Source organism: Oculina patagonica, chromosome 5 (assembly GCF_052425735.1).
Source record: "Oculina patagonica isolate OP01 chromosome 5, crgOcupat, whole genome shotgun sequence".
Lineage (NCBI taxonomy): Eukaryota > Metazoa > Cnidaria > Anthozoa > Scleractinia > Oculinidae > Oculina > Oculina patagonica.
The window spans coordinates 27,576,430-27,603,269 of record NC_135762.1 but is presented as its reverse complement, the minus strand read 5'-3'; the positions used below and the strand labels follow the sequence as shown (position 1 = coordinate 27,603,269).

General features: G+C 39.8%; 3 protein-coding genes across 6 annotated transcripts; all 3 read left to right on the top strand.

The window, feature by feature from the left end:
- Positions 1-255: 255 nt before the first annotated feature.
- Positions 256-12,703, top strand: LOC144654292 (uncharacterized). Of its 4 annotated transcripts, none has more exons than XM_078514392.1 (9): positions 256-431; positions 910-2,353; positions 4,692-5,605; positions 6,698-6,760; positions 7,171-7,400; positions 8,015-8,347; positions 8,743-8,942; positions 10,602-10,733; positions 11,650-12,703. In XM_078514392.1, the coding sequence occupies exons 1-9, from the start codon at positions 344-346 to the stop codon at positions 11,681-11,683; spliced, it is 3,438 nt and encodes a 1,145-aa protein (XP_078370518.1). In that variant the 5' UTR covers positions 256-343; the 3' UTR covers positions 11,684-12,703. The 4 variants fall into 4 exon arrangements, with proteins under 4 accessions (XP_078370518.1, XP_078370517.1, XP_078370520.1 ...); XM_078514391.1 differs by having other exon boundaries at positions 262-431; positions 904-2,353; positions 11,650-12,701; XM_078514393.1 differs by having other exon boundaries at positions 267-431; positions 904-2,353; positions 10,602-10,740; positions 11,650-12,700.
- Positions 12,704-13,675: 972 nt separating this feature from the next.
- On the top strand, positions 13,676-17,676 carry LOC144654399 (thiol S-methyltransferase TMT1A-like). The gene is made up of 3 exons (XM_078514543.1): positions 13,676-14,475; positions 16,062-16,095; positions 16,710-17,676. The coding sequence occupies exons 1-3, from the start codon at positions 13,879-13,881 to the stop codon at positions 17,006-17,008; spliced, it is 930 nt and encodes a 309-aa protein (XP_078370669.1). The 5' UTR covers positions 13,676-13,878; the 3' UTR covers positions 17,009-17,676.
- A 3,320-nt stretch (positions 17,677-20,996) lies between these two features.
- LOC144654409 (thiol S-methyltransferase TMT1A-like) lies at positions 20,997-26,528 on the top strand. Its single transcript, XM_078514553.1, has 3 exons — positions 20,997-21,503; positions 23,366-23,399; positions 25,522-26,528. Exons 1-3 carry the CDS (start codon positions 21,015-21,017, stop codon positions 25,824-25,826), a joined length of 828 nt encoding a protein of 275 aa, XP_078370679.1. The 5' UTR covers positions 20,997-21,014; the 3' UTR covers positions 25,827-26,528.
- Positions 26,529-26,840: the final 312 nt, after the last annotated feature.

The following is a 26,840-nucleotide window of genomic DNA, read 5'->3' as shown; positions in this document are numbered from 1 at the left end:
TGCCTTTTAGCGTTTACTTTGAACAATAATTTATTACAAATAAGAAAATTAAAAAATGATATTTGTTACAAAATCGATTTCAGACAACTTTTTGATTCAAAAATTAGAAGACCACTGATTTTAACGACTCACACTAGTGCTTGTTTACTATTAAACTTTACATCTCTGTTGCATTAACTTTCTCAAAATATCATTTTTAACATGTTGCGTTACCTGTGACATGTCACGCGCGTGGTGCGCGCGCTTGGTTGTACTACGTATACGTCATAAATAAAACTTGCGTTTATGACGGCAAACAAGCTTAATTGCTCATTTTTCTCCAAAACGATGTTGCGTTTATTGAATGGTTAACACAACGTCCATTATGAAGAGGAAAAAAGCGTTTATCGGAATACTACTTTGTTTCCTGATATTTTACAGTGTCTGCGAAGGTAAGGGAAACGTTTCTTTTAGTTTAGTTTTGAACAAACAATTTTGAACAAAATCAAAACGGCAAATATGTCAGTAAAAAGATGCGGTTCAACCTCAATCTGAGTTTTGATTCAAATAGCAGAGAAAATGCAAATAACTTGTATCGGCTGAACATGAACAAGCTAAACTCATTAGACTGTTTTCCACTGATTAATGTTTCTTTAATGGTAAATCGTACTGCAAGGGTGCGCGTTTAGTTCGCGTTTTAACTTTTACTTACAAATTAATTTGGCGCCTAGCTACATTCCGTATTTACTACTCGATTACACAAGCGAGGGGGGGATTTATTTACAATGCATTTTAGCTTTAGGAAAAGGTTTTTTTAAAAAAAAAATTGAAAAACTTTTTTTTTTTTACCATTCCGTGCGCGCGTATTGACATTTCAACTTGTTGTCATAACACGTCATAACAGTTTCGCGTTCTTTTTTCAAGTTTCAGGAACAACTGCATATAAGTCTCAGGAACCATCACCGGACAATTCTCTGGATGTACTGACCTTTGCTGGATTCAAAAATCCATCAGTCCGGCGTACGTCTGAAGATAAATTAACGGATGTTGATATAACTCCGTCTTTCAGTCCACACAAGTCTGCAGTTCGTAAATTGCGCGCCCCCAAATTATCATCGGTTAATAACCAGGGGGACGCCGACGGACTTAAAAATGTCAAACAATCAGCGTCGATAATACAGGAGGATTTCAAGCCCCTGATTTTAAGAACAAAAGATCGACGAAAAACTAACAAGAAGGTTTCCATGACAAAGTTCATTATGAGAAGAGCCGCTACGAAAAGTAACGATCTGGAACAACCCGCGAGCTCTGGAATATCTCAAGGTGATTTGGATGTTTCTTCCCTCATAAGACAGGCTATTAAACGAGGATGGGATGCCGCTTTAAAACAAGCAAGCAAGGTGGCGGCTCAACACCCACAAGAAACTACAACCGAAGATATGAATAAACTTCGAGAAATTGCCATGTTATGGAAACGGAAAACCAAGGATCCCAGTAATAGGGTGAAAACCAGATGGGACACAGAAACAATCTTAGACGAGCCCTCATCAAAAGCAAAGGAACATTCCATTGGGAATGATCCCGCAGAGACCTATCAGCCATCAGAAGAAGTGGTTAATACGGATTCGTTAGCGTTGCAAAGTACGCAACCGACCTCGGTCACAGGTGTACCATATGTGACTAGACCCAGACCTTCACCAAAGCTAACCAACCTACTACTGGAAGAGATGGACGATTCACCAACTTCTGCGGAAGAAACAAATTCTGTTGAATCTGCCAAATCGGATTCTACAGAGTCCAAACTGGATCTGAATCTCCACACAAGTGACTCGATAACTGTTGAACCTGCCAAATCAGATTCCGCGGGAAATGTCCCGAATCTGAATCTGGATTCTGCTGAGCCGACAACTGTTAAATCTGCTAAAACAGATTCTGCGGGATCCGAGCTCAATCTGAATACTGGCGAGTCGTCAACTTCTGCTGAATCGCAAACTATCCTAGAAGACTCTGCAGAAGAAACCACTAAGGAAAAGTCTACACGAAATAACAGAGAACAACGTTTGCCGCACGAACAACCGAGAGTATCAAGACAGGAACGATCTCCTCAACATGGCACATCCACCATACCGGAAGTTAACATGAATGTTCATCCTACAATGCGCGAATCTTCAGGTCTTCGGTGGAATGTTGCTTTGGAACGTAGAGACACGAGCGACAGTAGAAACGACAAGCGTTCGAAAAGTAAAAAGAAACGTAAATCTCAATCCAGTACTGAAGACCCAGATGATTCGAACTCGCCCATCATTATTTTTGGATGTCTTATTGGGGGCGTTTTCATGTTGCTTGTTATGATTCAGTGCGTTATGTCACTCTGGTAAGTCATAATTATAATATATTATAATTATTATAATTATTATAATATAATCACCTTTTACAATTAAGTGGTTTGTTCAAACCAGCTCAGAAGCATATCACTTTTGAGCTACAATAAACGCCAAAAGTGTTAAGACACTCGGCACTTTTTGAGTACCTTGGTCAAATTTTACCCCTCACCCCTTCGATATTACCCCCTCCCCACGAAACAATATTGCGTTTGCTATCTGCAAGACTTGCCACGTTTGTGTACAACATTGAATCAAAGGTCTCTATGAGACTACGACTATTTTGCTATGGTCTATCTGTTGGCTGTCAATTGTGGTATGGAGTAGTGTTTTGCTAAAGGGTGAAAGACGCTTTTCATGTTGTTTAGGAGTGGAAGTCTTGAAAATAACTTAGCTTACCTGAATACTTTACACTTACACATCACATTCTAAATTAAAACTGAAACCTAGAAGTCAACAACGCGCTGTTTACAAAACTCAACCGCAAATTAAGGAGCCAAAGAAAACCCAATCGAAAACACATTGAATATACTGTAGTACTCGTGTCGCGTATACGCTTATTCCGGCCTACTAAAGCAAACAAACAGTTCAGCGGTTCAATACATTCTTCATATATACCCACACCCCCGGCCCACACCGAAAAGAAATCCCTAGAATTGAGAACGCGAATAAATGATTATTTACTCGTGTTTAGCGAGACTAACGCAATCGATTGTCGCGAATGTGAAAGACTTGTAAAAGTACAAATTTGCGTTCTTAATCGTTTTAGGTTAAATATTAGCGCTCCTTTAGTGTGTTAGACGCTTGTACCAGTCCAAACTTGCGTTCTTACGTTCTTGGTTACATATTAGCGTCGCTTTAGTCTGTGAAAGACTTATACATTGCCTTCAAGTGTTGGCTGACGCTTTGTTCACCCACACCGAAAAGAAATCCCTTGAATTGAGAACGCGAATGATTATTTACTCGTGTTTAGCGTGACTAACGCAATCGATTGTCGCGAAAACAAATCCTTTAGGTTAAATATTAGCGCGACTTATACGTTGCCTTCAAGTGTTGACTGACGCATTGTTCACCCACACCGAAAAGAAATCCCTTGAATTGAGAACGCGAATAAATGATTATTCACTCGTGTTAAGCGTGACTAACGCAATCGATTGTCGCGAAAACAAATCCTTAGTTGTGTCATATCGGATTTGAGATACTCACGCATAAAAATAATTGTTATATAACGTTTATACATGTGACAAGTCACGTTTTTAACACGAGATAGCAAGTGTTGACGCAATACTAATGAGATACCCTTTCATCACCCACAGCGGCTAATGGAGTTCAAGTCTAATTTCCGGTCCAAAAATATCGCACGTAGACAAAAACAATTGTTATCATGGCGGGTGTTGAGCGCAGGTTGAGCGGAATGAAGTAGAAAGCGAGTTCTTCTAGGTTTTAGAAAATCTCTCAAGAGTTTTGTTCACAAAACATTTAAAGACGAACAAAGGGAGTGTATTCGACGAATAGTTTGTGAAAGAAAAGATAATTTCCGTTCTTAATCATTTTAGGTTAAATATTAGCGCCCGGCTTCAGTGAGTGAGACGCTTGTACTAGTACAACGCTTTAGACTGTGAAACACTGAACCACTCACATTCTCGATTAGTTGTGTCATTGTTGACGCAATACTAATGAGAGACCCTTTCATCACCTACAGCGGAATATGTGACAAGTCACGTCTTTAACACGAGATCGGAAGTGTTGACGCAATAATAATAAGAGACCCTTTCATCGCCCACTAAGCGGAAAGAACTCCCTTGAGAAATTAAAACAGTCCCTTGAGAAATTAAAAAAGTCCCTTGAGAGTAGACAAGAATGTTCCAAATTTTGCCCACATCACTCCTAATCTCCTACTTCTGCTTGTAAACAAGCAAAATAGTCGAAAAAAAGGGGAGAGTGGTTCACAGGCTGCACCGGATTTTAAGTGAAAAAATTGCAGTATTGGAAATAGTATTCATTTCAACCGACTGACTCAAGGACTTTTGTCGCAAAAACTGTTCCGTTTTGAGACGTGTCATCAGGTAACGCTCTCTCGCCCTAACAATAAAAAGCTAATAGTGCCGGTATAGCAAGTGACATTGGTTGAAATTGATTAGGACGTGTAAAGAAAGTACTGATTATCATTTGTAACGCAAGTGCAAGTGCTAAAACCGTTCAACTTGCCGTTGTCACTGCACTGCGTACAGGTTACTAATTACTAGAATTCATCAAAAATAATTTGTTTAGAAAAAACTAAAGTCGGAAATCTGTTCGTCCTTTAATTCACTTTGTTCAAATTCGCTATAGCAAATGCTACAAGAGGCGAGCAGCACGGAGACTTGGCGATCCTGAACTGGGGATAGTGACGTCATCACCAGCAGGCCATGTGGGCAAAGAGGACGGTAAAGAGGTTATCTTTGAGAGGACAGCAACAGGACAGAAAAAGAAAACATCAAAATATACACCTGAGTCATCTCCAGGATGCTCAAATGTTAAGCCACAGGACGTTCTGTCTACAAACAACACCACAGACATTCCTTTGGCACCCGTATCATGTTCAGCCACAGGAACCCCAAGCACAGTGGTACGGATCAACGTAGAGGCTTCCGATTCTACACTTCCAGAATCATCATACCCAACATCTGTCAGGTCTGAGCCATCGATCAGCACACTCAATAAAACGCCGCAGCCCACCCCTGTCAAGTCACGTTCCGTAGAGTCTCTCTCTACCCCTGCTAAGTCCTCTGTTTCTGAATCTGACATTTTGACATGTTCCAGGGAACCTAACTTGCCATCTTCAACAGCCCCAACTGAATCTGGTGAGAAGAAAATGGAATCAACGCCGCTTGTGGCTCAATCTAAGCTTGTGACTGAAACATCGGCAAATGAAGATTCAGTCTCGATTCCCATGGACTCATTCAGCTTTTCCAAAGATTCTGAGCAACAAGCGAACCCCGTTGCCTTGGAAACAGGTGCAACGAACTCCTCGACCGAATCCTGTAAGACGCCCGTTGCTCCGTGCAGTGACGTCATAATAACAGTGGACGATGACGATGAGTCGAAGTCGCCGTTGTTGACTTCTGAAAACGAGAGCTCGTCCGCCGAAGTGATCTACGTTCAAAAGGAATCAACATCTGATACGAAGGTGAATACTGGTGAACAAGTCGGACCGTGTAATGATGATATGAAGACAAATGATCAAGGAACACGATGTGATGAAGGTAAGCCCGATTTCTTACTTTGTAGATTTCGTCCTTAATTCACTGTATAACAGACAATTTCGTCCGCTTGTTGAAAACTGCAGTTTATAAAAAGTAGAAAAAAATAACGGTTATTTGGGTCTTCAAGTTATGAGTGCTTAACATTTTTACTGAGAACGAATAATCGGCGAGATTCAGAGGTTAGACCACGATTGCGGGAACTCCGTGCCCTACTCTTGTGGGGCATTGTTTGAAGTTGAAGGAGACGAGACCAACGACTTTACGTCGTTGTCCAGGAACGCGAGGCAGAGTTCTTTATGCACAGCCAACATTGTTTCGAACCCAGACTAGCTCTATTCTTGTGTTTTAATTAAACACTCGGTCAACTGAGCTAATTAAAACGATGTGGTTAGGTGGCCAGGGTCTTAAAGTATAGTCGATAAAAATATAATCTATTGCATTCGTTGTCGAAATAAATAGAGGATATTACATGGTTGCGCGGAGATATGAAATTTATCTTCGAGTGTTCAAATCGCTATCTCACGAGTGAGCGCAGCGAACGAGTGGGATATCGATTTGAATACGAGAAGATAAATTTCATATCTCCAAGCAGCCATGTAATATTCTGTTTATTATATAAACCTACTAATTACGAGGTTTTTAACGATCTTCCGAAGATTGCCGACCATTTTCCGAAGATTTCCGAAGATTTGAGAAATTTTGTCCGAAGGTCGTACGAATGTTTCCGAACATTTTCCGAAATTTTCCGAAGATATACGAAGATTGCCGAAGATTGCCGAGGAAGATCCGAAGATGTTTCGACTTAATATCGATTTATTTTGGCTCATTCAGTAGTAAAACAGGGTAAACTTGTCAGAAAATGTTTCGAAATCGATATCTTCACATGTGAAAATAACATGTTATTTTCACGTGTGAAGATATGATTTTTTCGCTCGAAAGATTTCCTGGTATTTCACTGATGTTTATCAGAAGCATATGCTTCTGTGTTTATATAATAAGGGTTTTTAAGAACCCACTAAGGAAGAAAGGGGAGACTTAAAAGCGAAAAAGCTTTGGACTTAATTCCAATAATAAATATGGCGTCATCCGCAGGTAAACCACCTCTGCCTCCCTCGCCAACCCGACCACCATCTGCTTCTACAGAACTGCGGCAAGGTAGGTATTAAAAAATGTAACGCACATTATTTTAAACAAACATTGCCAAGTTTATCATAGAGCGAACAGAGCGGCAAAATTTTTAACTATTGGAACCGCAAAAATGGCCTATTTTTAAATGCGTCCAATCGCCATTGGTCAGTTTTGTTTGGCATTCAGTTTACCTCATTACCGGGTAACAACGGTTGTTCAGTCGCACTGGAAATCTGGCATAAAAATTCCTCTCGCAACTATCGTGTTTCCATCGGAGATTTCTGACTTCATACACATTCTGAAGGCCGGGTAATTTATTTTAGTAGAGAAAGTAGAAACATAGTTCAGTCTGATACCAGAGACGTTGGTTCTTTATGCAGTTGATGTACTGTCGTGCTTTGTTGTTAAGTTATATTTTAAGTTTGATTATAATTCAGGAAAGTCGAACATTGGCGGACGAAAGGCTTTGGGGAATCGACGTTTTATCAAGCATCTTACATCCGGGCAATATTCTAGTGGTTTCCATGGTGATCTCAACAAGGCTTTGAACAAAATAATGACTGGAAATAAACTCTTAGCGGATAAAAGCACGGAAAAGCGAAAGGTGATCAAACAGCAAACAAAGAAGACAAACACATCCTTGAAAGAAAATCTTCTACTTGCAAAGGTAACTTGATGAAAAAAAGTAGATAGGGTATGAAGAAGGTATAGAAACTTTCGCCTAGAATGAAATGTTGCGCTGATAAACTGCGCAAGGCTCTATGTTCTCTTTTAGGGGGAGGGAGTAATGGGGGGGGGGGGGTGGTGAACGGAGGAGGGAATGGTTTAAGGGATTACGTCATCGCTGTTTAATACAAATTACAGAGACCGATTGGAGACCAGAAGAGGGGATGTTCAGAATGTCGTGTAATTAATATTGGAAGTTTAAAAGACGTGTCAATGTTCGTCAGAAATAAAGACATATTTTAGATTTTCAAAATTATTTTCAAATTGGAAGAAACTTCATAAACATTTTTTGTAACATAAATAAACGCCAAAGAAAACTGGAAGATCAACACGGATTTCGAACAACGTGCTTTAAAAAATAATGGCAATACTGATTTTTTTTTTTTTTTAAAGAAAAAAAAAGTGATTTGCGACTTTCCCCTTTTTAGTCTAACAGGCATTTAGCTTTGATCGGTAAAATAGGACAAAATGTTTGAGTTAAAAAGGCACCATATTTTTTCACTTAAAGCCTGTGAATACTTAATTTGAAACTCTCCTTTTCTTTGTTTTGTTTAGTCGATCATAACGAACAAGGAAATGGACAGCGTACGAGACAAGAAATCTGCTTTGCGTCGCCGCATTATCCACAAGGCACTCTCACATCCCGCAACACTTCGACCTCACACACCTCTATCAGAAGAGATCGCCTTTGCAAAGTCGGTGATTTTACCGGACCCCATTGACCAAAAAACGGAGCGAAACACCAAGGAACGACACAAGGTTGTAAAGGAATTGGTGGACGAATTGAATAACCCTTTGTTTGAAGACATGATAAAGATTTTTGCTGCAACGTTTAATCCTGATGAAAAGACCAGAGATCTGAATAACAGAAATGAGTATAAGAGAAATGTAAGTATTAATTAATTAATTATAATAATCCCAATAAACCTTTTCCATTAACTAGGGTGGTATCACTGAAACTGTGAAGAACGCTCGAAGCAGCCAGATTCAGCTTCGCTTAACCCGTACGTTTGGGGAAAGTACCACGAACCTTGTTTTTTCAGTATGTACATCGCGTTGATTTCCTTCATCTTGAAATGTTACCCCCTCTTTCGCGTTAATTTCCTCTATTGAGAAGTAATTTTTCCTTCACTTCGCGGTAAATTTAAGTCCCGTTAATTTTAAATACCTCAATTAACACATACAAGCGTTGATTTCCTGCAATAAGGTAATTTACTGTATCAGACATTTCAAAGCGACCTGCTCATATAGGTTGACTAATTTTTTTCTTTGTACCATTTCAGGTAATTATGATAGACGCTCAGATGCTCAAAGTTAAAAACCAGAAGAGTTCTTTTTTACTAGACATACAGTTTGGCAGAAATGTTATTTGCGGCCCGTCTACCCTTGATCATGAGCAGAATCCAAGAATGGGATGCACGTGCTACTACTGTAAGAAGCATTGGAAGAAAACAGGAGGCCCACCCTGCTTCAAGATACCAAGGTGTGCTTGCTTTTAGCCTGCGAATACAGCCGCCTCTCATTCGCGTCCCGCAACGAAGAGCGAAACGCGAAGAGAGACGTCTGCGATTCACGGCCAGAAATTCCATACTGATGACGTTAACCGCTAATTAGATTTCCCTGCACCGGATGCAGTTGGTCCTGCATAATTATACTTTTGTTCTCAGCCGCTCATTACTTGCTTGATCACAAACACTTTCAAGGCAGTCAAGGACACGTTTACAGCTGACAACTTCATCGCGAAAATTAGGAATCCCTATACGAGTAGTAATATTTGGAAAAAATAAGCTGTGAAATCACTAAATGACATTGATATGTTTTGGAACATCTCTCGGTGGTAATGGACCATAAATCAATAAATATACTGCAACGATCATAACAATTCTACTGAAAGACACTTAGTTTCTTCTTTCCCTGTTCTTCGTCAAATTCTGTTTTTCTGTAGCATTTATTCTTTAATTGAGAATGGTTCAGGTTATCTGTATTTCACATTTTTTTTGCTTGTTCGTTTTGCCGGCTGCCTTTATGTCAACAATAAATGTTAGGTGTCAAAATTGATCTATTTTTAACGGCCGCAGTGGCGCATCCTTTCTGTGCTTTGATGTCGTTCGTCTGGTTCATAAAGCAGTTTCTTTTGTTTCCCATTTACATATGAAGCGAGAAATTATAGAAATTGTAAGGTATAGCTTCAGAGTAGCTCCACGATCCTTCTCCCAGTGCTGGTCAACTTTTAGTCTGCAATAACATCCGGTTCGTGTAATCACATGTGTGGTAATGAAGTATTATATTTCGCATACATTATGTAAATTAGCTAGCTGACCAATAATCGCTCCTGTCCGGATTCTGGACAGATTTACGTCATCAGTATGGAATTTCTGGCCGTGAATCGCAGACGTCTCTCTTCGCGTTTCGCTCTTCGTTGCGGGACGCGAATGAGAGGCGGCTGTATTCGCAGGCTAGCTTGCTTTGTTTGCTTTAATCCTCATTGTACTTTAAAAGCTTCTATCTTTAGGTAGCAAATTATTTTGTTATAGTTCCTCACATGAAAACACAATTAATCAATCAATCAATCAAAACTTTATTTATCGAGGGTGACACGTAATAGTTTTTTTAATTAATAATTTTGTGGCCCTCTTAAATGTACTAAAAGTTAAAAATCTACTATAAACAATTATCTAATTTAGTATCTAGCTAAAACTTAATTAAAAACCGAAATGTAAGTTAAACATTTAAAAGCTTAGCTACAATGCTAATCAAAAAATTATTACTACAATATCTAAGGGGGAAGCGATTCCAACATTTAGTAGTCGTTGCAGAAAACGTGCGACCTTCCTCTTTCGCTCTATTAAATTTCGTCTGTATAATGGTAAAATAAGCGCCCCGTGTATTCCTATTGTGCTTTTTCAACCCAGCTATGTCAATATTTGTTCAGTTACTTTTATGTAGCGAATACAAATCTCTTTGAATAATAAAAATAATTCAAATCCTGCGAATACAAATCTTGTCGCTTCCTTCATTTTGATTCAGAATCTGAATTTAAAAACTACATAAATTAGATGATAGCCACAAACAAGATAACTATATACTTTTACACAAGTTTGTTTTAACATTCCGTTTGTTTCTTTGTACTTTTTTCCTATAGAGATTTTGACATAGCCAAGGACGTGTATTTGATCAACGGCAAGATTTACATTCGTAAATCATTACACGCTGCACGGGGCAGTACAAGCAGCTACCGCCCTGGAATAGACACTGCTAAAGTTCTTCTGGGTCAGTAATGGGTAAGTTCCTTCGGATCCTTCACTTTTGTGTGCTTGACAAATCTGCTTAAGAAAATATGGAACGAATGTTCAAAGCTGTTGTCAAAAATTTCTATGCAGGTTTCCGCCCATTCTCGTCCCCATAGCCCTTTAGTTTCTCTTAGCCGGCTGGGCCTTGGCACGAGGAAACGAAGGGCTCTGGGGACACATAATTTCTAGTCCTAGATTCTAGGACTTCCGGTCTTCATGTATGCAGTCATGACGTTTCAAAAGAATGTATGAGAGAGTCGTTACGTTTTCGACTTCCGTTTAGGAATTCATTGTTCCAAACAGCCAATCAAAAAAATTCGAATTAATTCAAAAATCCTATGTCCCCAGAGCCCTCCGTTTTCTCGTTCCAAACCGGCTAAGAGAAACGAAAGGGCTATGGGGACGAGAATGGTTTCCGCCATCCTCGTCCATTCTCGTCCCCATAGCCCTTTCGTTTCTCTTAGCCGGATTGGGACGAGAAAACGGAGGGCTCTGGGGACATAGGATTTTTGAATTAATTCGAATTTTTTTGATTGGCTGTTTGAAACAAAGAACTCCGAAACGGAAGTCGAAAACGTAACGATTCTCTCATACATTCTTTTGAAACGTCATGACTGCATACAGGAAGACCAGAAGTCCTAGCATCTAGGACTGGAAATCCTGTGTCCCCAGAGCCCTTCGTTTCCTCGTGCCAAGGTTCAGCCGGCTAAGAGAAGCGAAAGGGTTATGGGGACGAGAATGCATCCTCGTCCCCAAGACTCACAGCTAGACTAGTACCTAGGCTTTCTGTTCCTTCTCACTCAATTTGGCGGGAAATTGTCATTACATCACCCAACTTGTCATTTTCGCAGACCATATTACGACTTTTTCTTTAAATATTACCTCTTTTTTATTTTTCAGATACGTTAAATTACCAATTGGATCTGATGTCTGATCAAGTCCTTTTCGTTTTATGTTCAGTTTTATCTTTTGTTGCTTACATGTTGTAATATAACAAGCCACGAAAAAATTCCAAGAAAAAAGTTTTGAAAATAAAATGAGTTATACCTTTTACAATGTGTTGCTTACTTTGTAGGTTTGCCGAGATTTCTCAATATTCCCATTCCCTTTTGATCTGTGTTCTGTCTGACCTTGTCTACATATTCTTTGACGCACTCCGAATTACCAGATATTCTTGCTTGAATAGAGCGTTTTTGTGTTTACGGATGTATTTGTGTATGGATTAAGCCTATAGGTAATGACTTAAGGCGCGTTCGTTTGGGAATATTCTGGAATATATTCCTGCTATTCTACTCCTGGAGCAAAATAGCAGGAATGGAGAATGGAAATCCAACTAATCCGGAATAGGAAGAGCAGCCAAACGAACGCCGTAACTCGCAATATTCCAATTATTCTTATTCCGGATTGATACCGAACGAACGCCCCCTTAATATTAAGACCCTTTCAGTGGGCCGTGTAAAAATCACATTGCAAGCAGGGGCGTTCCCCGAAAGCGAAAAAAGGATTGAAAAAAAAAAAACTAGGACAAATGAAGCGTTCGTGCGTTGCTTCTCCACGTGGGAGATGATTTTGGTTAGTAGGCAAGCCATTACTGTTTCAGAGTGCAAAAAGCTAACCTTGAGGTACTAGACTGTTCGCAGCCCTCTATTTTCTTGTATTTTTCTTTGATTACTGAACACCAGAGAACTACAACGTTAGATGCTTTACGTTTTACGTTGCATTTTTTCCAACTCTTTTGTCCAAGGTTAATTGTAGACAGACCTAGACACCAGTGCAAAACGGGAGGTGCCCTCTGCAAACGCCTCCTTGAGGGTCTCAATGGGGTTAACCGTTAGCCGTAAAACGGCCAAAAATTTAGCCGTTAGGCGTAAAAATGGGAAAAGTTTAACCGTTAGACGTAAACTATATTAACCGTAAAAAATCGGTCAGCAATTTAAAATAAAACAGATTAGGTCACTTCATCGCACAAGAATGGTCCTGAGACCTAAAATATGTTTCTTCAGTAATGAAAATTAATTTTTAACTTTTAAAACAATGGAAATTAATTTTTAACTTCTGTTAACCGTAATGGAAAGAAATTAACCGTTAACCGTAAAAAAGCCAAAATTTTAACCGTTAACCGTAAAAGCCACCACCCCATTGAGACCCTCCTCCTTATGCTTTGTGCACATACTCGCTTCGCTTGCTATTTCGTTTGTGCTCTTTCGCATTTAAACATTTAGCCATGTGAATTTAGCCATGTGAACAGTTTAGCCATGTGAAACCACGCATTCTAAACTTTGGAACACTGACCACAACGGCATCTAAGTTATTTCAGATAACTCGATAACGCGGGCTAAAAATTTCTGTTCCATCAGATCTGAGGTTTTCGAGGTTTTTCTGCTTAACTTACGATTTCTGATAATTGCATTTGTACCTGAAAGTCTCTAATTTTTTTTAATTAAAGGCTAGTTTACAGAGTTTAGCCCTAACATCGATAACATAGTTTTTATCCCTACAGATTTCGGCTGCCAGACCCGGGGGGGGGGCACTCCCTATAATGGCCTATACGGGGAGGCTCCGCCCGAAAGGGGTCCTTTTCACGCTTCAGGTATATAAAAGGGTAGGAGTTTCACAAGTTTAGGTATGTGAAAGGGTAGGGAAATCTGTCATTTATGTATTTAAAGGGGCCTTTAATAAAAATATTTCGAACAGACGCACCTTATGGCTGTATCATTTTAATTTATTTAACGCTACATAAAAATGAGAATAAGACTTCCTGTTTTAGGCATATGTCATGTCATTTAGGTATGTGAAAGGGGCACCTTTTTTTCAATAAATGGTATACGAAAGGGGTACCTTTTTCGTTAAAATGGTATATAAAAGGGTAAGGGGTTGGACCTCGGGGCGGAGCCTCCCCATATCAAACCTTTTCAAGTAGCCCCCCCCGGGCTGCCAGAACGACCCAGAAGGGATCATCGGACAGCCTCACGTTTTCGTGATCCTTCAAATAAGACTCCAGGTTTTTTGGGAAATAGACGAAAAAAATTATAATTCGAGGAGAGTAAAGTTCTTCTATAATGACCGAACAAAAGACGGCTATAGCGCAACAGAGGAAAGATGACCTTTCAGCCCCCCTTTTAGTCCCGAATGGGGGCGAAGCTATTGCGTGATACAAAATGCTTGCGTGATTTGTCACGTGATGTCGCCACCTTCGTATGCAGACGTGCGGTCCAAAACGTGCGTGCAAATATGGCGGTCATAACAACAATCTGCATCGCGTTGTTCTCTGTAGCGATCGTTGCAGTGATCAGAAATGTTTTGATTTCTTCCAGTTGGTATAAAAGGATGTTTGCAAAAGTTGAAACCGAATTTGCAGCAACAGCTAGAGGAGTGTTCGCTCCCATGAAAGAAAAGATCTTCGCTGATTTGAACAAACACTTGAAAACAGTGAAAGGCGATGTTTTGGAAATAGGCATTGGTGCAGGGGAGAACTTCGGTTTTTATCCTGACGGCACCTCGGTTATCGCTGTTGATTCCAATCCACACGTGGAAGAACTTCTCAAGGCAAGCTTGGAGAAAGCTGGCGATAGAGTTCGCTTGAAGCAGTTTGTTGCGGCCTCTGCCGAGAAACTTGACGTCGCAGACAATTCTGTTGCTGCTGTTGTTTGCACGCTGGTCATGTGTTCCATACCTGACGATATAACAAGAAAAACCTTGCGAGAAGTGAAGAGAGTTCTAATGCCTGTAAGTACCATATTTTTCCCCAGAAGATCATTTTACGTGACGTCATTAAAGATGAATTCCAGTCCGTACTGCGCAATCTCGGCTGCAATGTTTATGTGAGCCCACACGAAGGGGATGTTTACAAGCAAAACTAAAAATTCCGCAACAAACTTACCTTTTTCTTCATTATTAACGCCAGATATCCTTGCAGAACAAATATAACGAGTAGAAGAACCTTGACGCTATTTCAAACCGACGTTTCAGCTCATCGGAAACTCTATAACGAAACGAACTGTAATGGCGGACTAAAAAACGTCATGTATGCTGTCACCAAAGTGTAACGTTTCAACGAATTCAAAACAAAAACGTAAACAAACCCCGAGTCTGCGCAGTACGGACTGGAAATCAGCTTTAAGTACTTAAATCCAAAACTTAGAGACAACAAAGTTTTAATCCTTATCAGGCACAAGAGGTTATTTAGTAAATAATAAAGATGGTATTTTTTTTTTCGACTCAATCCTCCATTCGTAAACCAGCACATTTAGAGTTAGACCATTTTTCTATGGGGTAGAGGGGTGCTGACTTATTTGACAGTGTGGTGGGGGGGGGGGAGAGGCAGGCCTGAAACATGGCTTCAAATCGGTGGGGGGGGCATGCAAAGCAAATTATTTTGTTATGTGTGGGGGGTCACTCAAAATAAATATAATGGCATCAATAATAGTGAAAAATTGCTACCTGCATGCCTAAAATTGCAATTTTTCCTGGGGAGCATGCCCCTGGACCCCCCTACTTTGTTATGTACCAGGCAGCAATGACTCAATCCTACCAACCATTTGGTTGCAAATACAGATGGGGGAGGGGGGGGGGGGCTCTGAACCTCCTGTCTCCCATACCTCTTATTCCCACTTCCTATACTTTTTTCTCTCACTTCCTGCCATTTTCTGTAGAAGTTCCCACCTCTTTGTCCCATTCTTTTTGTTATATAATAAAATGTTGCCACATTCTTCAATTTTTCCTGGTTCCTGCCACCTTAGGAATCCTGTTTCCTGCTCCTTTATCCGGGGCTCCCACCCACCTGTAGTTTTCCAATACACTAGCAATACATAAATAGTATAGTTAACACATATTTGGTTATTTAGGTTCTAAAAAGGTTCTTATTTTCTGAGGAAAACTTTACATTGTTGCTAATAGAAGGCACAGACCTATTATACTTGGAGAAATGACTTCTTTATTTATCTCCAATAATTAATATTGCAGTCTTCCACTTATTTTTTCATTGCCTGACTGCGACAAGATCTCCCAGTATTTGCAAAACATCTGAGAATACATCCATCTTTTGACATCATCTTTTGACATGCTGTTTGGCACGAGCCAAACAGAACCGATACATACAAATATTATAGTTGGTTTCATGAAAATGAGTACACAAGGTCAGAAAGTCATGCTAGTCGGCTGTGATTGGCAGATTTCAATCCGTGTTGTTTGTTTAGCACATTGAAAGATGGATGTCGATTGGAAACCCTCTATGCACGTAACACTGAAAGTGGCTGTAATGTGTCATGTTTGCCCCAGTTCAAAAAGGTAAACAGCATGTCTATTTGTTTCAGGGTGGACGATTTTATTTTCTTGAACATGTGGCAGGTTAGTATATTCTAAAGTTGATAGCAAAATTTATTACAATTTTGACACCTTTTAGAAAAAATTGCTTTACACAAATGTCCAACAATTTTAATCCAAGGATGCAGTCTACATATTACTGGTACTTCCGTTCTTTATTTTTGGCTGGGGTGTTTGTGTTGTGTAAGGCTCTCAGGTAAGATGTTTTACTTTTACAGTACCCTGGCCTCTCTTCACCCAGGTATAGATGTAATGGTAAGTGTGCAGGACTTGAAATTGAGTGGTCTGGGTTAAAGCCCAGACTGGGCTCATTGCACTGTCTTCCTGGGCAAGAAGCTTTGCTCTTGTGGCTTGTGGGGGGGGGGGGATTTAAGTGCTGGCACGGCAGTGGCAGATCTTTGGAAGGGGTCCGGGTGAGCCCAGGCCCCCTCAGTATTTTTATTTGGGAAGAGGCATTTTTAATGACTTCCTGCAACGTTAGTTCAAGATCTGGATCTGCCACTGCATGATAAGCGCCATGAGCCATGGATATGACGCTATATAAATCTTTTATTATTGTTATTATTATTATTATTATTATTATTATTATTATTATAGGTAGACTGAACATAGACTTTCTTTTCTCTACATTAAAATAGGGAAACCATGGACCTTCCAATACCTCATTCAGCAACTTGTCTCAAAGTCACTTATTTGGCCCACCTTTTGCAACGAATGCCGCTGTGACCGAGACACTCTGGCTCGGATTGAGGAAGTGGGATTTAAAACGATACAGGCTGACAAGATATGGGTAGACTGGACCCCAGGAATGTTAGCCGACTGTAAGGCTGGTACCAACTCAGTGTGGGTTACAAACCTCATGTTGCATTTTGTGAATTCAATGCTCTTTGGATTTGCAGAAAAGAGAGAAGACATTGAAAAGAAGAAGTTATTGTAAGTTTTTGATAGTAATAGTTGCTCTTGGGGGCATTATAAAATGGTTGCACGAGTTTCTAGTTGAGTTTACAGAACTTTAATGCTTGATGTAGAATTCTGGTTATGCTCGAATGTTACGGTTTGTAAAAGAGTGTGCCCTTAATTTTGAGGTGTTCCTCATTACTCCTGTTTTGTGCAAGATTTATTTTCATATTGGAAATGTTTATGAGGATATGCTTTTGCATTAATTTTTATGACTGTTTTGGTGCAGAGTGCACTACTGCGATGGTTGCAGGTCCTTTAACCAGGCACTAAATTTGTTAAGGTTTTCAACAGTAGATAGGATTCAGAAAGAAACTCAGACTCAATGGATAGTGAAGAGTTAATTCGTAGGTCGAGGTTGCAATTTAAAACCTTCACCAGTTGTTGATAACATTAAAATAAATAGTTTTGCCCTCATTCCAGAAAAGGACTACCGGTAAATATATAAGATTTATTAATGGCTCGTTAAGAAAAGTTCCAGTAGAAACTTTAAAACTACTACTTACACCAAATTTAAGGTAAACGTTGCAAAAATAGTTCGATGTCAATATCGCTAATATATGATTTTATTTCCATTTAAAAGAAAAGATAGAGAATGTAGATTTTAGTTACATGTTATACTGTTGTGATTAAAACCTTTATTGTGTAGATACTTGTGACAGGTTATTCTTCGTTTTTGTTAAGAAAGATCCCAGAAAAAGTGCGTGTTCATGACGGGGCAATTTTAATATCGTGCTTCTACCAGGAAAAACTCTTATTGGACGGAAAGACCTGTGAAAAAATTATTGAACGAAAACTCTTTTTCTCTTACAGATAAACAACAAAGCGATAAATACATTGTGTAGTTTCACACATTATCCATTCCTCCCCCACGGAAGGGATATTTCCTAAGATCCCCACCCTTCTGGAAATTCCAATTAGCCATGTTCAAAACGAGCAGGGGACTGGGTACGAATATTCAATATCGATTGGATTGAAAACTGGGCCCGTCATCTGAAAGAGCATCCAAAAATTAGTAACTCAACCAAATTTGAGAGTTATTGGTTTAAACGCATAGGTATGGTTCACTTTTAGAAATTGCTAAAATAAGAGAGCTTAGTATGGATTGGATCCAGCCATACTAAGCTCTCTTATTTTTAATTAACGATTTTTAAAAGAGTTCCATGCCTTTGCGTTTAAACCAATAACTCTCAAATTTGGTCGAGTTACTAATTTTTGGATGCTCTTTCAGATGACGGGCCCAGTTTTTCAGTGCAATCGATATTGAATATTCGTACCCAGTCCCCTGCTCGTTTTGAACATGGCTAATTAGGCTTCATAAATTTCCTTAACGTTTTTGGCCTTTGAGACCCCCCAGCCCCACCCCAGGAATTTCCAGTCCCTTCTGTGGGGGGAAGTATGGACTTTTTCTAGAACTAAATTTTAGACAGACCAAGGGCGGAAGGGCTCCTGACCAGACCTGAAAACTGTGTTCACGTATGTGTACTAGGAGAGATTAATTTACCAAGTTTTAGTTTTAGTTCCTCTTTTTTTCAGTGCCCCTTCCCTTCCTCAGCAAGTTTTAACAGGTTTTTGACTATTCACAAGTAGCGACCCTGTAACTAGCAACCACTTAAAAACCGGAAGTAACAACCTTCGCTACGTTCAGGATTCTAAGCCGCCGCCAAGAAAACCCCCAAACCCCAACCTTTCATTGACGGCTAGACGCGTGACACAGAGTCAGAAAGATCCCATCCTCGGGGACCTAGGGGCAGTCAGGTACAGACCATTAGTTTTTTTGGAGGGGGGGGGGGGGATGAAAAATATTGCAAAAATTGTTTGCAGGGCCGCGAAAGACAAGATAAATCGTTTGCAAACACGATATGAATAACAAAACATAGTTTGAATTTCGAAAAAAATGTTTGCAGAGATGCATAACCTAAAAAGAAAAGTTTGCAAAGGAATTTTTTTTATCCCCCCTCCAAAAAAATAATGGTCCGACCCTTAGGGCCTGACTAAATGAGCTGGGCTGGGGCCCGTTTGTCAAAATCCGAGGAAAGTTTTCGGGCCCGCAAGGCTATTTTAAGTTATCTATATCCTAAAAACAGAGAAGTGTATATACCTGAGACTAGGCTTTTATAGATTGTGCTAGCATAATTTTTGGCATAATTGGAGCTAAAAAGCATAATTTGTGAAACGAGCACTGCCACGGCATAATTTTTAGCAATTTTTAGCACTTTTTGGAGCATAAATTCATAAAATGTAGTAAATATGGTGTACTTTCTACAGAAATAAATGAAATTTAGGTAGTTTGTTCTTGCAATGCGTGTTTTAGCTATACAATTGTGATTGTTAAGTCGTTGGAGGCATTTTACAAACGGTTTAGAGATGCGAGCAGCTAATTTGGACAGCTGACGGCCGTGATAAACTGCCATAAACACAAATAAATTTACAACAACAGTTTATTTAAAAAACATCATAATTTGGTGTCGTTATTGCGCACCTCTATGTATAGAACCTACGTCATTTTGTGAGCATAATTTCGGAAATCAGAAGCATAATTTGGGAATTCTGGCATAATTTTTGCATAATTTGGCAAAATTTTGAGCACTGCTAGTAGCATAATATGCCACTTTTAGGAGCACAATCTATAAAAGCCTACCTGAGACTTTGTATGAAGGAAACGTCTGTTCATATTAAAAGTATCATGGAATCAGCTCTGTAATCATAAGGTTTTAGATTTTGCTATGGCTATCCGGGTGCGAAAACCTTTTCGGGACTTAGAGAAACGAGCCCCTGGCCTGGTAATTCGCCGGGCTGGCTCGGTTTTGCCGAGATGACTTCCAGACTTCCAGCCCGGTAATACTGTTACAAGAGCCGAGCCAGCCTGGGATGCACTAGATTTGGCACGAACGACGAGTTTTTACCGGTTCTCGCGGTTATAGCGGGACTTGGATCAAGGACCTCCGGATTTCAAGTCCCGCCCCAATCCACTCGGTCACGCTGTCCCCTAAAGCCCTGTCTGGCCAAACGGTAACATAAGTGGACGCAAGTAGTGCAAGTTTGACTTGCGTACAGACTTGCGCTGGCTGGCCAAACGGACTCGCAAGTGCACGCAAGTTGTCAAAAAAAGCCATTTCAGTGCTACTGCGTGTGCTGCAATTCAGTACTTGAAGTAAAACAGCAAGACTTGCGTTGACTTGCGTTGGAAGGCCAAACGGTGAAAAACGTGCGTCGACTTGCGTGCAAATTTGATCTCGACCAAAGTGTACGCAAATCAACACAAGTGCACGCAAGTCCTGGCCGAACAGAGACGCAAGTGGATGCAAGTTTTTTTTTACTTGTGTCCACTAGCGTCTCCGTTTGGCCAGGACTTTAGACTGATGAAACAAGCTAACACACACAGCGCGCAACCTCCTTCCCAGCAACACGCGCTCTCAGGGGCACATTAATTTGGAGAAACGTGAGATGACTAGAAATTTCGTATTACTCGAGCCTTCTACTGATTGTTTAATAGTGGCTGTGGATATAGTTTTTTGGCGCTTTTTTCTACTTTTATACTCCATATATGATTTTCCAATAATCGCGTTTCTACCTGAAAGTCTCGAATTTTCTTTAAAAGACTGCTTTACAGTTGATCCCTAGCAGTCGATAACACAGTTTTTATCCCCATAGTTTTCGAAAATCCACCTAAGATCTCCGTAGTTTTCGGCTGCCCGGCAATGACCCAAATGGGCAAAAGAGATCATCGGACAACCTCACGTTTTCGTGAACCTTCAAATAAGACCTGGACAAAAAAGACTTATAATTCGAGAAGAATTAACGTTCTTCTAGAATGACCGAACAGGTAAATATTTTTATAGCGCAACCTAAAATTAATCTATAAAAGAAAGATGACAATTTTATAGGCTCCCGAATGGAAAAGCGGGCTGTGCGTGACACAAAATACTCGCGTGATTTGTCACGTGACGCCACGTCTCCATAGGTGCGGACCGAAACGAGCGAGCATGGCGGTCACGATCTGCAGCATCGCATTGTTTTTTGCTGCGATCGTTGCAGTGATCAAGGTTTTGATATCTTCCAGTTGGTATAAAAGGGTGTTTGCAAAAGGTGAAGCCCAATTTGCAGCAACAACTAAAAGCGTGTTCGCTCCCTTGAAAGAAAGGATCTTCGCTGATTTGAAGAAACACTTGAAAACAGTGAAAGGCGATGTTGTGGAAATAGGCATTGGTGCAGGGGAGAACTTTGGTTTTTATCCCGACGGCACCTCGGTTATTGCTGTTGATTCCAATCCCCACGTAGAAGAACTTCTCAAGGCAAGCTTGGAGAAAGCTGGCGATAGAGTTCGCTTGAAGAAGTTTGTTGTGGCCTCTGCCGAGAAACTGGACGTCGCGGACAATTCTGTTGCTGCTGTTGTTTGCACGTTCGTAATATGTTCTATTGCTGACGATCAATCAAGAAAAACCTTACAAGAGGTTAAAAGAGTTCTAATGCCTGTAAGTACCATGTATTTTTTTTCTAGAGATCGTTTTCACGTGACGTCGTTAAGTACTGAAATCCAAACCTAATCGCCTGTCGTGATTGCATGTGCCGGGCGGGCTCAGTTTGCTGAGATGACTTCCAGCCCCGTATGACATGAGCCGAGCAAGCCCGGAATAGACTATTGTAGATTTGGTACGAACGATGGGTTAAATTTAGCGCGAATATTTTTTGCGCAAAGAATGAGTCAGATGATGTTGATGACCTTTTTCCGGCGATTTGGTTTTTTTTTATTTTCTACATTTATTTATGCAACTACACGAGCTCCTTTGCCTCTATATCTTATTCAGAAAGACGAATATTGATTTTTTGGTGGCAGTGTGGGCCATTCCATTTTATATCCACACCTCCCCTATTTATGACATTTTCTAAGCCCTGTGGGCATTCTTTGATCTTTCGGAAATTTCTGAAGGAGTAAGGGAAAAGTTGACTTTTTCTGAAGGGGTTTTGAAAACTTGCATTATTTCTGAGGGGGCATCGTGTCAGCACTTTTTTCTTAAGGCCTGTTTGAGGGGGGCGTTGCGGCCTATAAGAAACCGTAAAACCGCACAAAAAATCATGCAAAACCGAAAACCCGAAGTGAATTTTGATCAAAACCGAAAACCGGACATAAAATTCCAAATTCCGAAGCTCTAACCTTAATTGCCACCTCGAGATTTTGAAAGAAGGAAGAAAGAATTTTTTTAAAGAATCTTGACATTTTTGTTCATTAACATGCTAAATTACACTGCTGTAACTTGCATTTTAAACATAAAAACAGGTTTTTGTTTCTACTAGCATGATCTCAGAGAAACCGTACGCCAAATTGGAAAAACTGAACACCACAGCAAATACGAAATTCGAAAAACCGCTAGTATTTTTGCCGGAAAGCGCAAACCATATGCTAATAGAAGGAAAACCCGAAAACCGAAGAAGTCACCAAAACCGAAAAACCGTGTTTTTTTTGTTGCGAAAACCGAAAAACCAATCTAAAAAATTGCCAAAACCGAGAAACCGAAAACCCCAAAGTCCCCTCCTGTTTACACAGGCGATTTTTGTCGCGCAACTCAATGCAATTTTTGTCACGCCGAAGTTGCATCATGTCGCCGCGATATCGCGATATCTTCATGCAACTTCGGCGCGATATTGCGGCGATAAAATCGCCATGAAATCGCCGCGAGTTTGTACGCACGAAAAGTAGCGGCCATAAAATCGTCGTGATGCAACTTTGGTGCGACAAAAATTGCAGTGAGTTGTGCGACAAAAATCGCCTGTGTAAACAGGCCTTTAAGTCAGCCCAGCTAACCTGGCCAGCCCGGCTCATGTAATCAGGCTCTAAAGAGACACCAAAGTTTTTATCCTTATCTGGCATAAGTTTTGCTGTGTGACGAGCCCTCCTTGTAAGTTCTTACTGTTTTACAGTGTCACAACTCAAACCTGGCCCACTTTGAAGAAAAACAACTTCCTAAGGTGTTTTGAATGGGCTTATAAACAGGGTGCTTAATATTTATTTATATCTGTGGGGGGGGGGGGAGGCTTATAAGGAGAATAAAAAAATTGTAACAAGCTTTAGCAGTGTTAAGCGAAATACGTTTTAGATTTATTGTTTTTTAATTAAGCTTTAAAACGTCATAATCAACTGCTTGGGGAAAATTACCAGTACCTACAAATATCTTTTAGTTTAATGTCGGTTTTGCCTTTTTTCTATGGTTTCTTGTGCCATCTTGGTTGGGGGATCGCAGTGTGCATAACAGCCTATATGTATGTTGAATTATAGGCCATGTTTTATACATTCAAAATGGTTGCCAAACTCATTCACACCATTGTCTATTTGTTTCAGGGTGGACGATTTTATTTTCTTGAACATGTAGCAGGTTAGTATATTGTCAAGTTGATAACATAATTGAAAACAGATTTGCCTTCAGTTGGTAATGAGACATATTTGACAGAGGGGTCTCTTGCTTTACTTTGTTTAAGAAAAAAGTGCATATTTATGCAAATGTGCACTAGCCTGAGCATGTTTGTAATCCATGCTATCATACAGTCTACCTGCTGGTTCTTTTTTATTTTTTGGCTGGGGTATTTGTGTTGTGTTTGTTCTTCTCGCAGTACCCTATCTTCATCCAGGTATAGAACTGGTTCCAGCAAATTATTGTTGGAGACATGCATTGCATAATTGTGTTCTTGGGCAAACCACTCTGCCTCTCTCCACCCAGGTGTATAAATGGGTACTGGCAAATCTAGTGCTGGGGTAACCCTGCAATGGACTAGCACCCCATCCAGGGGAAGGAGAAATACTCCTAGGGGTAATCCCTGTAATGGCCTATAGGGGGAGGCTCCACCCGAAAGGGGTACCTTTTTAAGGCTTCAGGTATTTAAAAGGGTAGGAATTTCACAAGTTTAGGTATACAAAAGGGTATGGAGATCTGTCATTTAGGCTTTTAAAAGGGCCTTTGATTAAAATATTTCGAACAGTTGCAATTTATGGCTGTATTTTTTTAATTTATCAAGCACTACATGAAAATGACAAGAAAACGTCATGGTCTAAGTCATACCAGGTCTTTCAGGTATATAAAAGGGGTACCTTTTTTAATAATAAATAATAATAATAATAACATATCTTTTATTTATACGCGATAAATTTACAGCATAGCTGATGTGGTCGTGTTTAAGTTACCTAAGAAATAATCATAACAAAAATAACACTAAGACAAATATGAATACTAACTAAACTTATTTAACCGGTATCTGGGAGGCCATGGGTTCGATTCCCGTCGGGGACTCAGATTTTTTCTTTGTCCCATGCTCGTGTCATGTAGAATAATATTCATCACTATTTATCACTGAGCTTAAAATCTAGCATCTTTATTATTTACTACAAATTTGATGATTTCGACATTGCTGATCCTAGCAGTATGCAGGACGCGTGTCACTTATCAACCTAGTAAATGGCCTAGCTCACAGCGAGTCTCACGTAGCTCAGTTGGTTAGCGCGCCCAACCGGTATCTGGGAGGCCATGGGTTCGATTCCTGTCGGGGACTCAGATTTTTTCTTTGTCCCACGCTCGTGTCATGTAGAATAATATTCATCACATTATACAAGATATTTACAATATTTACATGCACTAGCTTATTTACAATTTTCTATTTACAATATCAAGATTTTTGATGGCCTTTAGTTCCTTATTGAAGGAAGCCAAGCTTTCTTTAGCCCTCCAGGCATTAGGCAAATTATTCCAACTTTTTGCGCCAATGTATGAAACTGATTTCAGTTTAAGGTTAGTTGTTGGCTTGCAGCCAAGACTAAGCAGTTCTGACGTCTCAGGTCATATAATTATACTATGCTGCTTCCGAAAAAGAAATTGGATACCCAATGGAGCAGTTCCTGCAAATACTGTGTAAACTAGAGTTAGAATTTTAGTGTTATAGTTAGTTTCTAGCGTTCGCCATTTTACCCTTTGAAGGACATCCACAGAGGGTGTATACCAGTCTAATTTATGAATTATTTTTGCGGCACGGACATGAATCTTCTCAAGTTCTTTAAAGAGAGTACTGCCGCAAAAACCCCATACAGTTATGCCGTATGTAACAGATGGTAAGATGACTTTAAAGTAGAAATCAGTTTTTGGTTTAACAGGTAGGAAATGCATAGAACTTAGCAAGTTTAGCTTCTGGGTGTATGACTTAATGAGAGCGTTTACATGAGTGTCCCATTTGTGAGTGTTCCCTTTTCAGTAAAAGGTATACGAAAGGGGTTTGATTTCTGTCAAAATGGTATATAAAAGGGTAAGGGGTTAGAGCTCGGGCAGAGCCTCCCCGTATAAAACTTCTTTTGGTACCCCCCCCCCCCCGGACTCCTAGTCACTACATGCTACGGAAACTGGGTTAAGCTTCAGCCTGATGGGCCACTAAAGGCTCAAATGCAGACTTAACCTTGCTCATGGCAATCAACATAGGTATTCTTGGAGACACTTCCTTTTCTCTTCATTCATATAGGAAAACCATGGACTTTTCAATACGTCATTCAGCAACTCGTCTCAAAGTCGCTTATTTGGCCCACCTTTTGCAACGGATGCCGCTGTGACCGAGACACTCTGGCTCGGATTGAGGAAGTTGGATTTAAAACGATACAGGCTGACAAGATGTGGGTAGACTGGACCCCAGAAATGTTAGCCTATTGTAAGCCGAGTAACTCCCTAGCCCCAGTTTGGATTCCAAACCTCATGTTGCATATTGTGAATTCGACGCTCATTGGATTCGCAGAAAAGGGAGAAGACATCGAAAAGAAAAAATCATTGTAACTTTTTTTGTCACTGATAAAAGTTCCACTTTGTAAGGGGCTTGTTTCCAAGCATTATAACATCGTCGATTTTCTAGTTTAGTTTACAGAACTTAAATGTTAACGTTGTGTGTGTTGTTGTAGAATTAAGCTTAGACTCAAATGTTACAGTTTGTAAGAGTGTGCCCTTGGCTTTAAGGGTGTCGTTGTCCTGTTTTTGGAAGATTATTTTCAGTTTGGAAATGTTTTAGGGGGATATGATTTTATGTTTTATTACGTTTTTGTTGCAGAGTACAGTACTGTGATCATTTTAGGGGCCCATTCCTCAAAGGTCTTTCGGGCAAAGCCATTTTTAGTTAATATCTGTTTTTAAAAAGAGAGAAGTGTATAGGGACCTCTGTTCATATTAAAAATATCATGGATTAAAACAGCTCTGCATAATCATAAGGTTTGAGATTTTGCTATGGCTTTCAGGGTTTGAAAACTTTTTGGGACCTTTGAGAAATGGGCCCTAGGTCCTTTAACTTATCTTGCCAAAATTTGTTAAGGTTTTCAAAGAAAAGAGGAAAAGGCTCAGTTGGTACTCATTTTGTACTATTTGTTGTAATATTTATGCTATTCAAAAAGAAACTATTAGGGACTCAGCAGATAGTGCATTGTATAATTTCGCAGGTGGAGTTGTGATTGAAAAACTTCAGATTAAATTTCTGCCGATTCCAAAAAAGGACTTAAATATAATAGATTCCAGTAGAAACTTAAACATCACTACACCAAATTAAGTTAACATTGCAATAATAGCTTGATGCCCATATCATCATCATCATCATCATCATCATCATCATCATCATCATCATCATCATCATCATGCTTTATTTGATAAGTAGGTTGGTCATAGCTAGGCAGCCAAAGGGCTGATGTGGACCAACTATACAAAATAAAACGTATATTACTAAAGATATAAAATATGATAAAAATTAGGAAATATACGACTTTATCTCTATTTAAAATGTAAAGAGAGAGGTTTTTATTACTTCTA

Bases quoted from the DNA above. Each gene is read 5' to 3' on its own strand.
- LOC144654292 (XM_078514391.1), top strand. From the start codon at position 344: ATGGTTAACACAACGTCCATTATGAAGAGGAAAAAAGCGTTTATCGGA. The intron at 2,354-4,691 runs GTAAGTCATAAT...AATTCGCTATAG, and splicing joins CAGTGCGTTATGTCACTCTG to CAAATGCTACAAGAGGCGAG. The intron at 5,606-6,697 runs GTAAGCCCGATT...CGTCATCCGCAG, and splicing joins AGGAACACGATGTGATGAAG to GTAAACCACCTCTGCCTCCC.
- LOC144654399 (XM_078514543.1), top strand. From the start codon at position 13,879: ATGGGGGCGAAGCTATTGCGTGATACAAAATGCTTGCGTGATTTGTCA. The intron at 14,476-16,061 runs GTAAGTACCATA...TATTTGTTTCAG, and splicing joins TGAAGAGAGTTCTAATGCCT to GGTGGACGATTTTATTTTCT. The intron at 16,096-16,709 runs GTTAGTATATTC...ACATTAAAATAG, and splicing joins TTTTCTTGAACATGTGGCAG to GGAAACCATGGACCTTCCAA.
- LOC144654409 (XM_078514553.1), top strand. From the start codon at position 21,015: ATGGCGGTCACGATCTGCAGCATCGCATTGTTTTTTGCTGCGATCGTT. The intron at 21,504-23,365 runs GTAAGTACCATG...TATTTGTTTCAG, and splicing joins TTAAAAGAGTTCTAATGCCT to GGTGGACGATTTTATTTTCT. The intron at 23,400-25,521 runs GTTAGTATATTG...TCATTCATATAG, and splicing joins TTTTCTTGAACATGTAGCAG to GAAAACCATGGACTTTTCAA.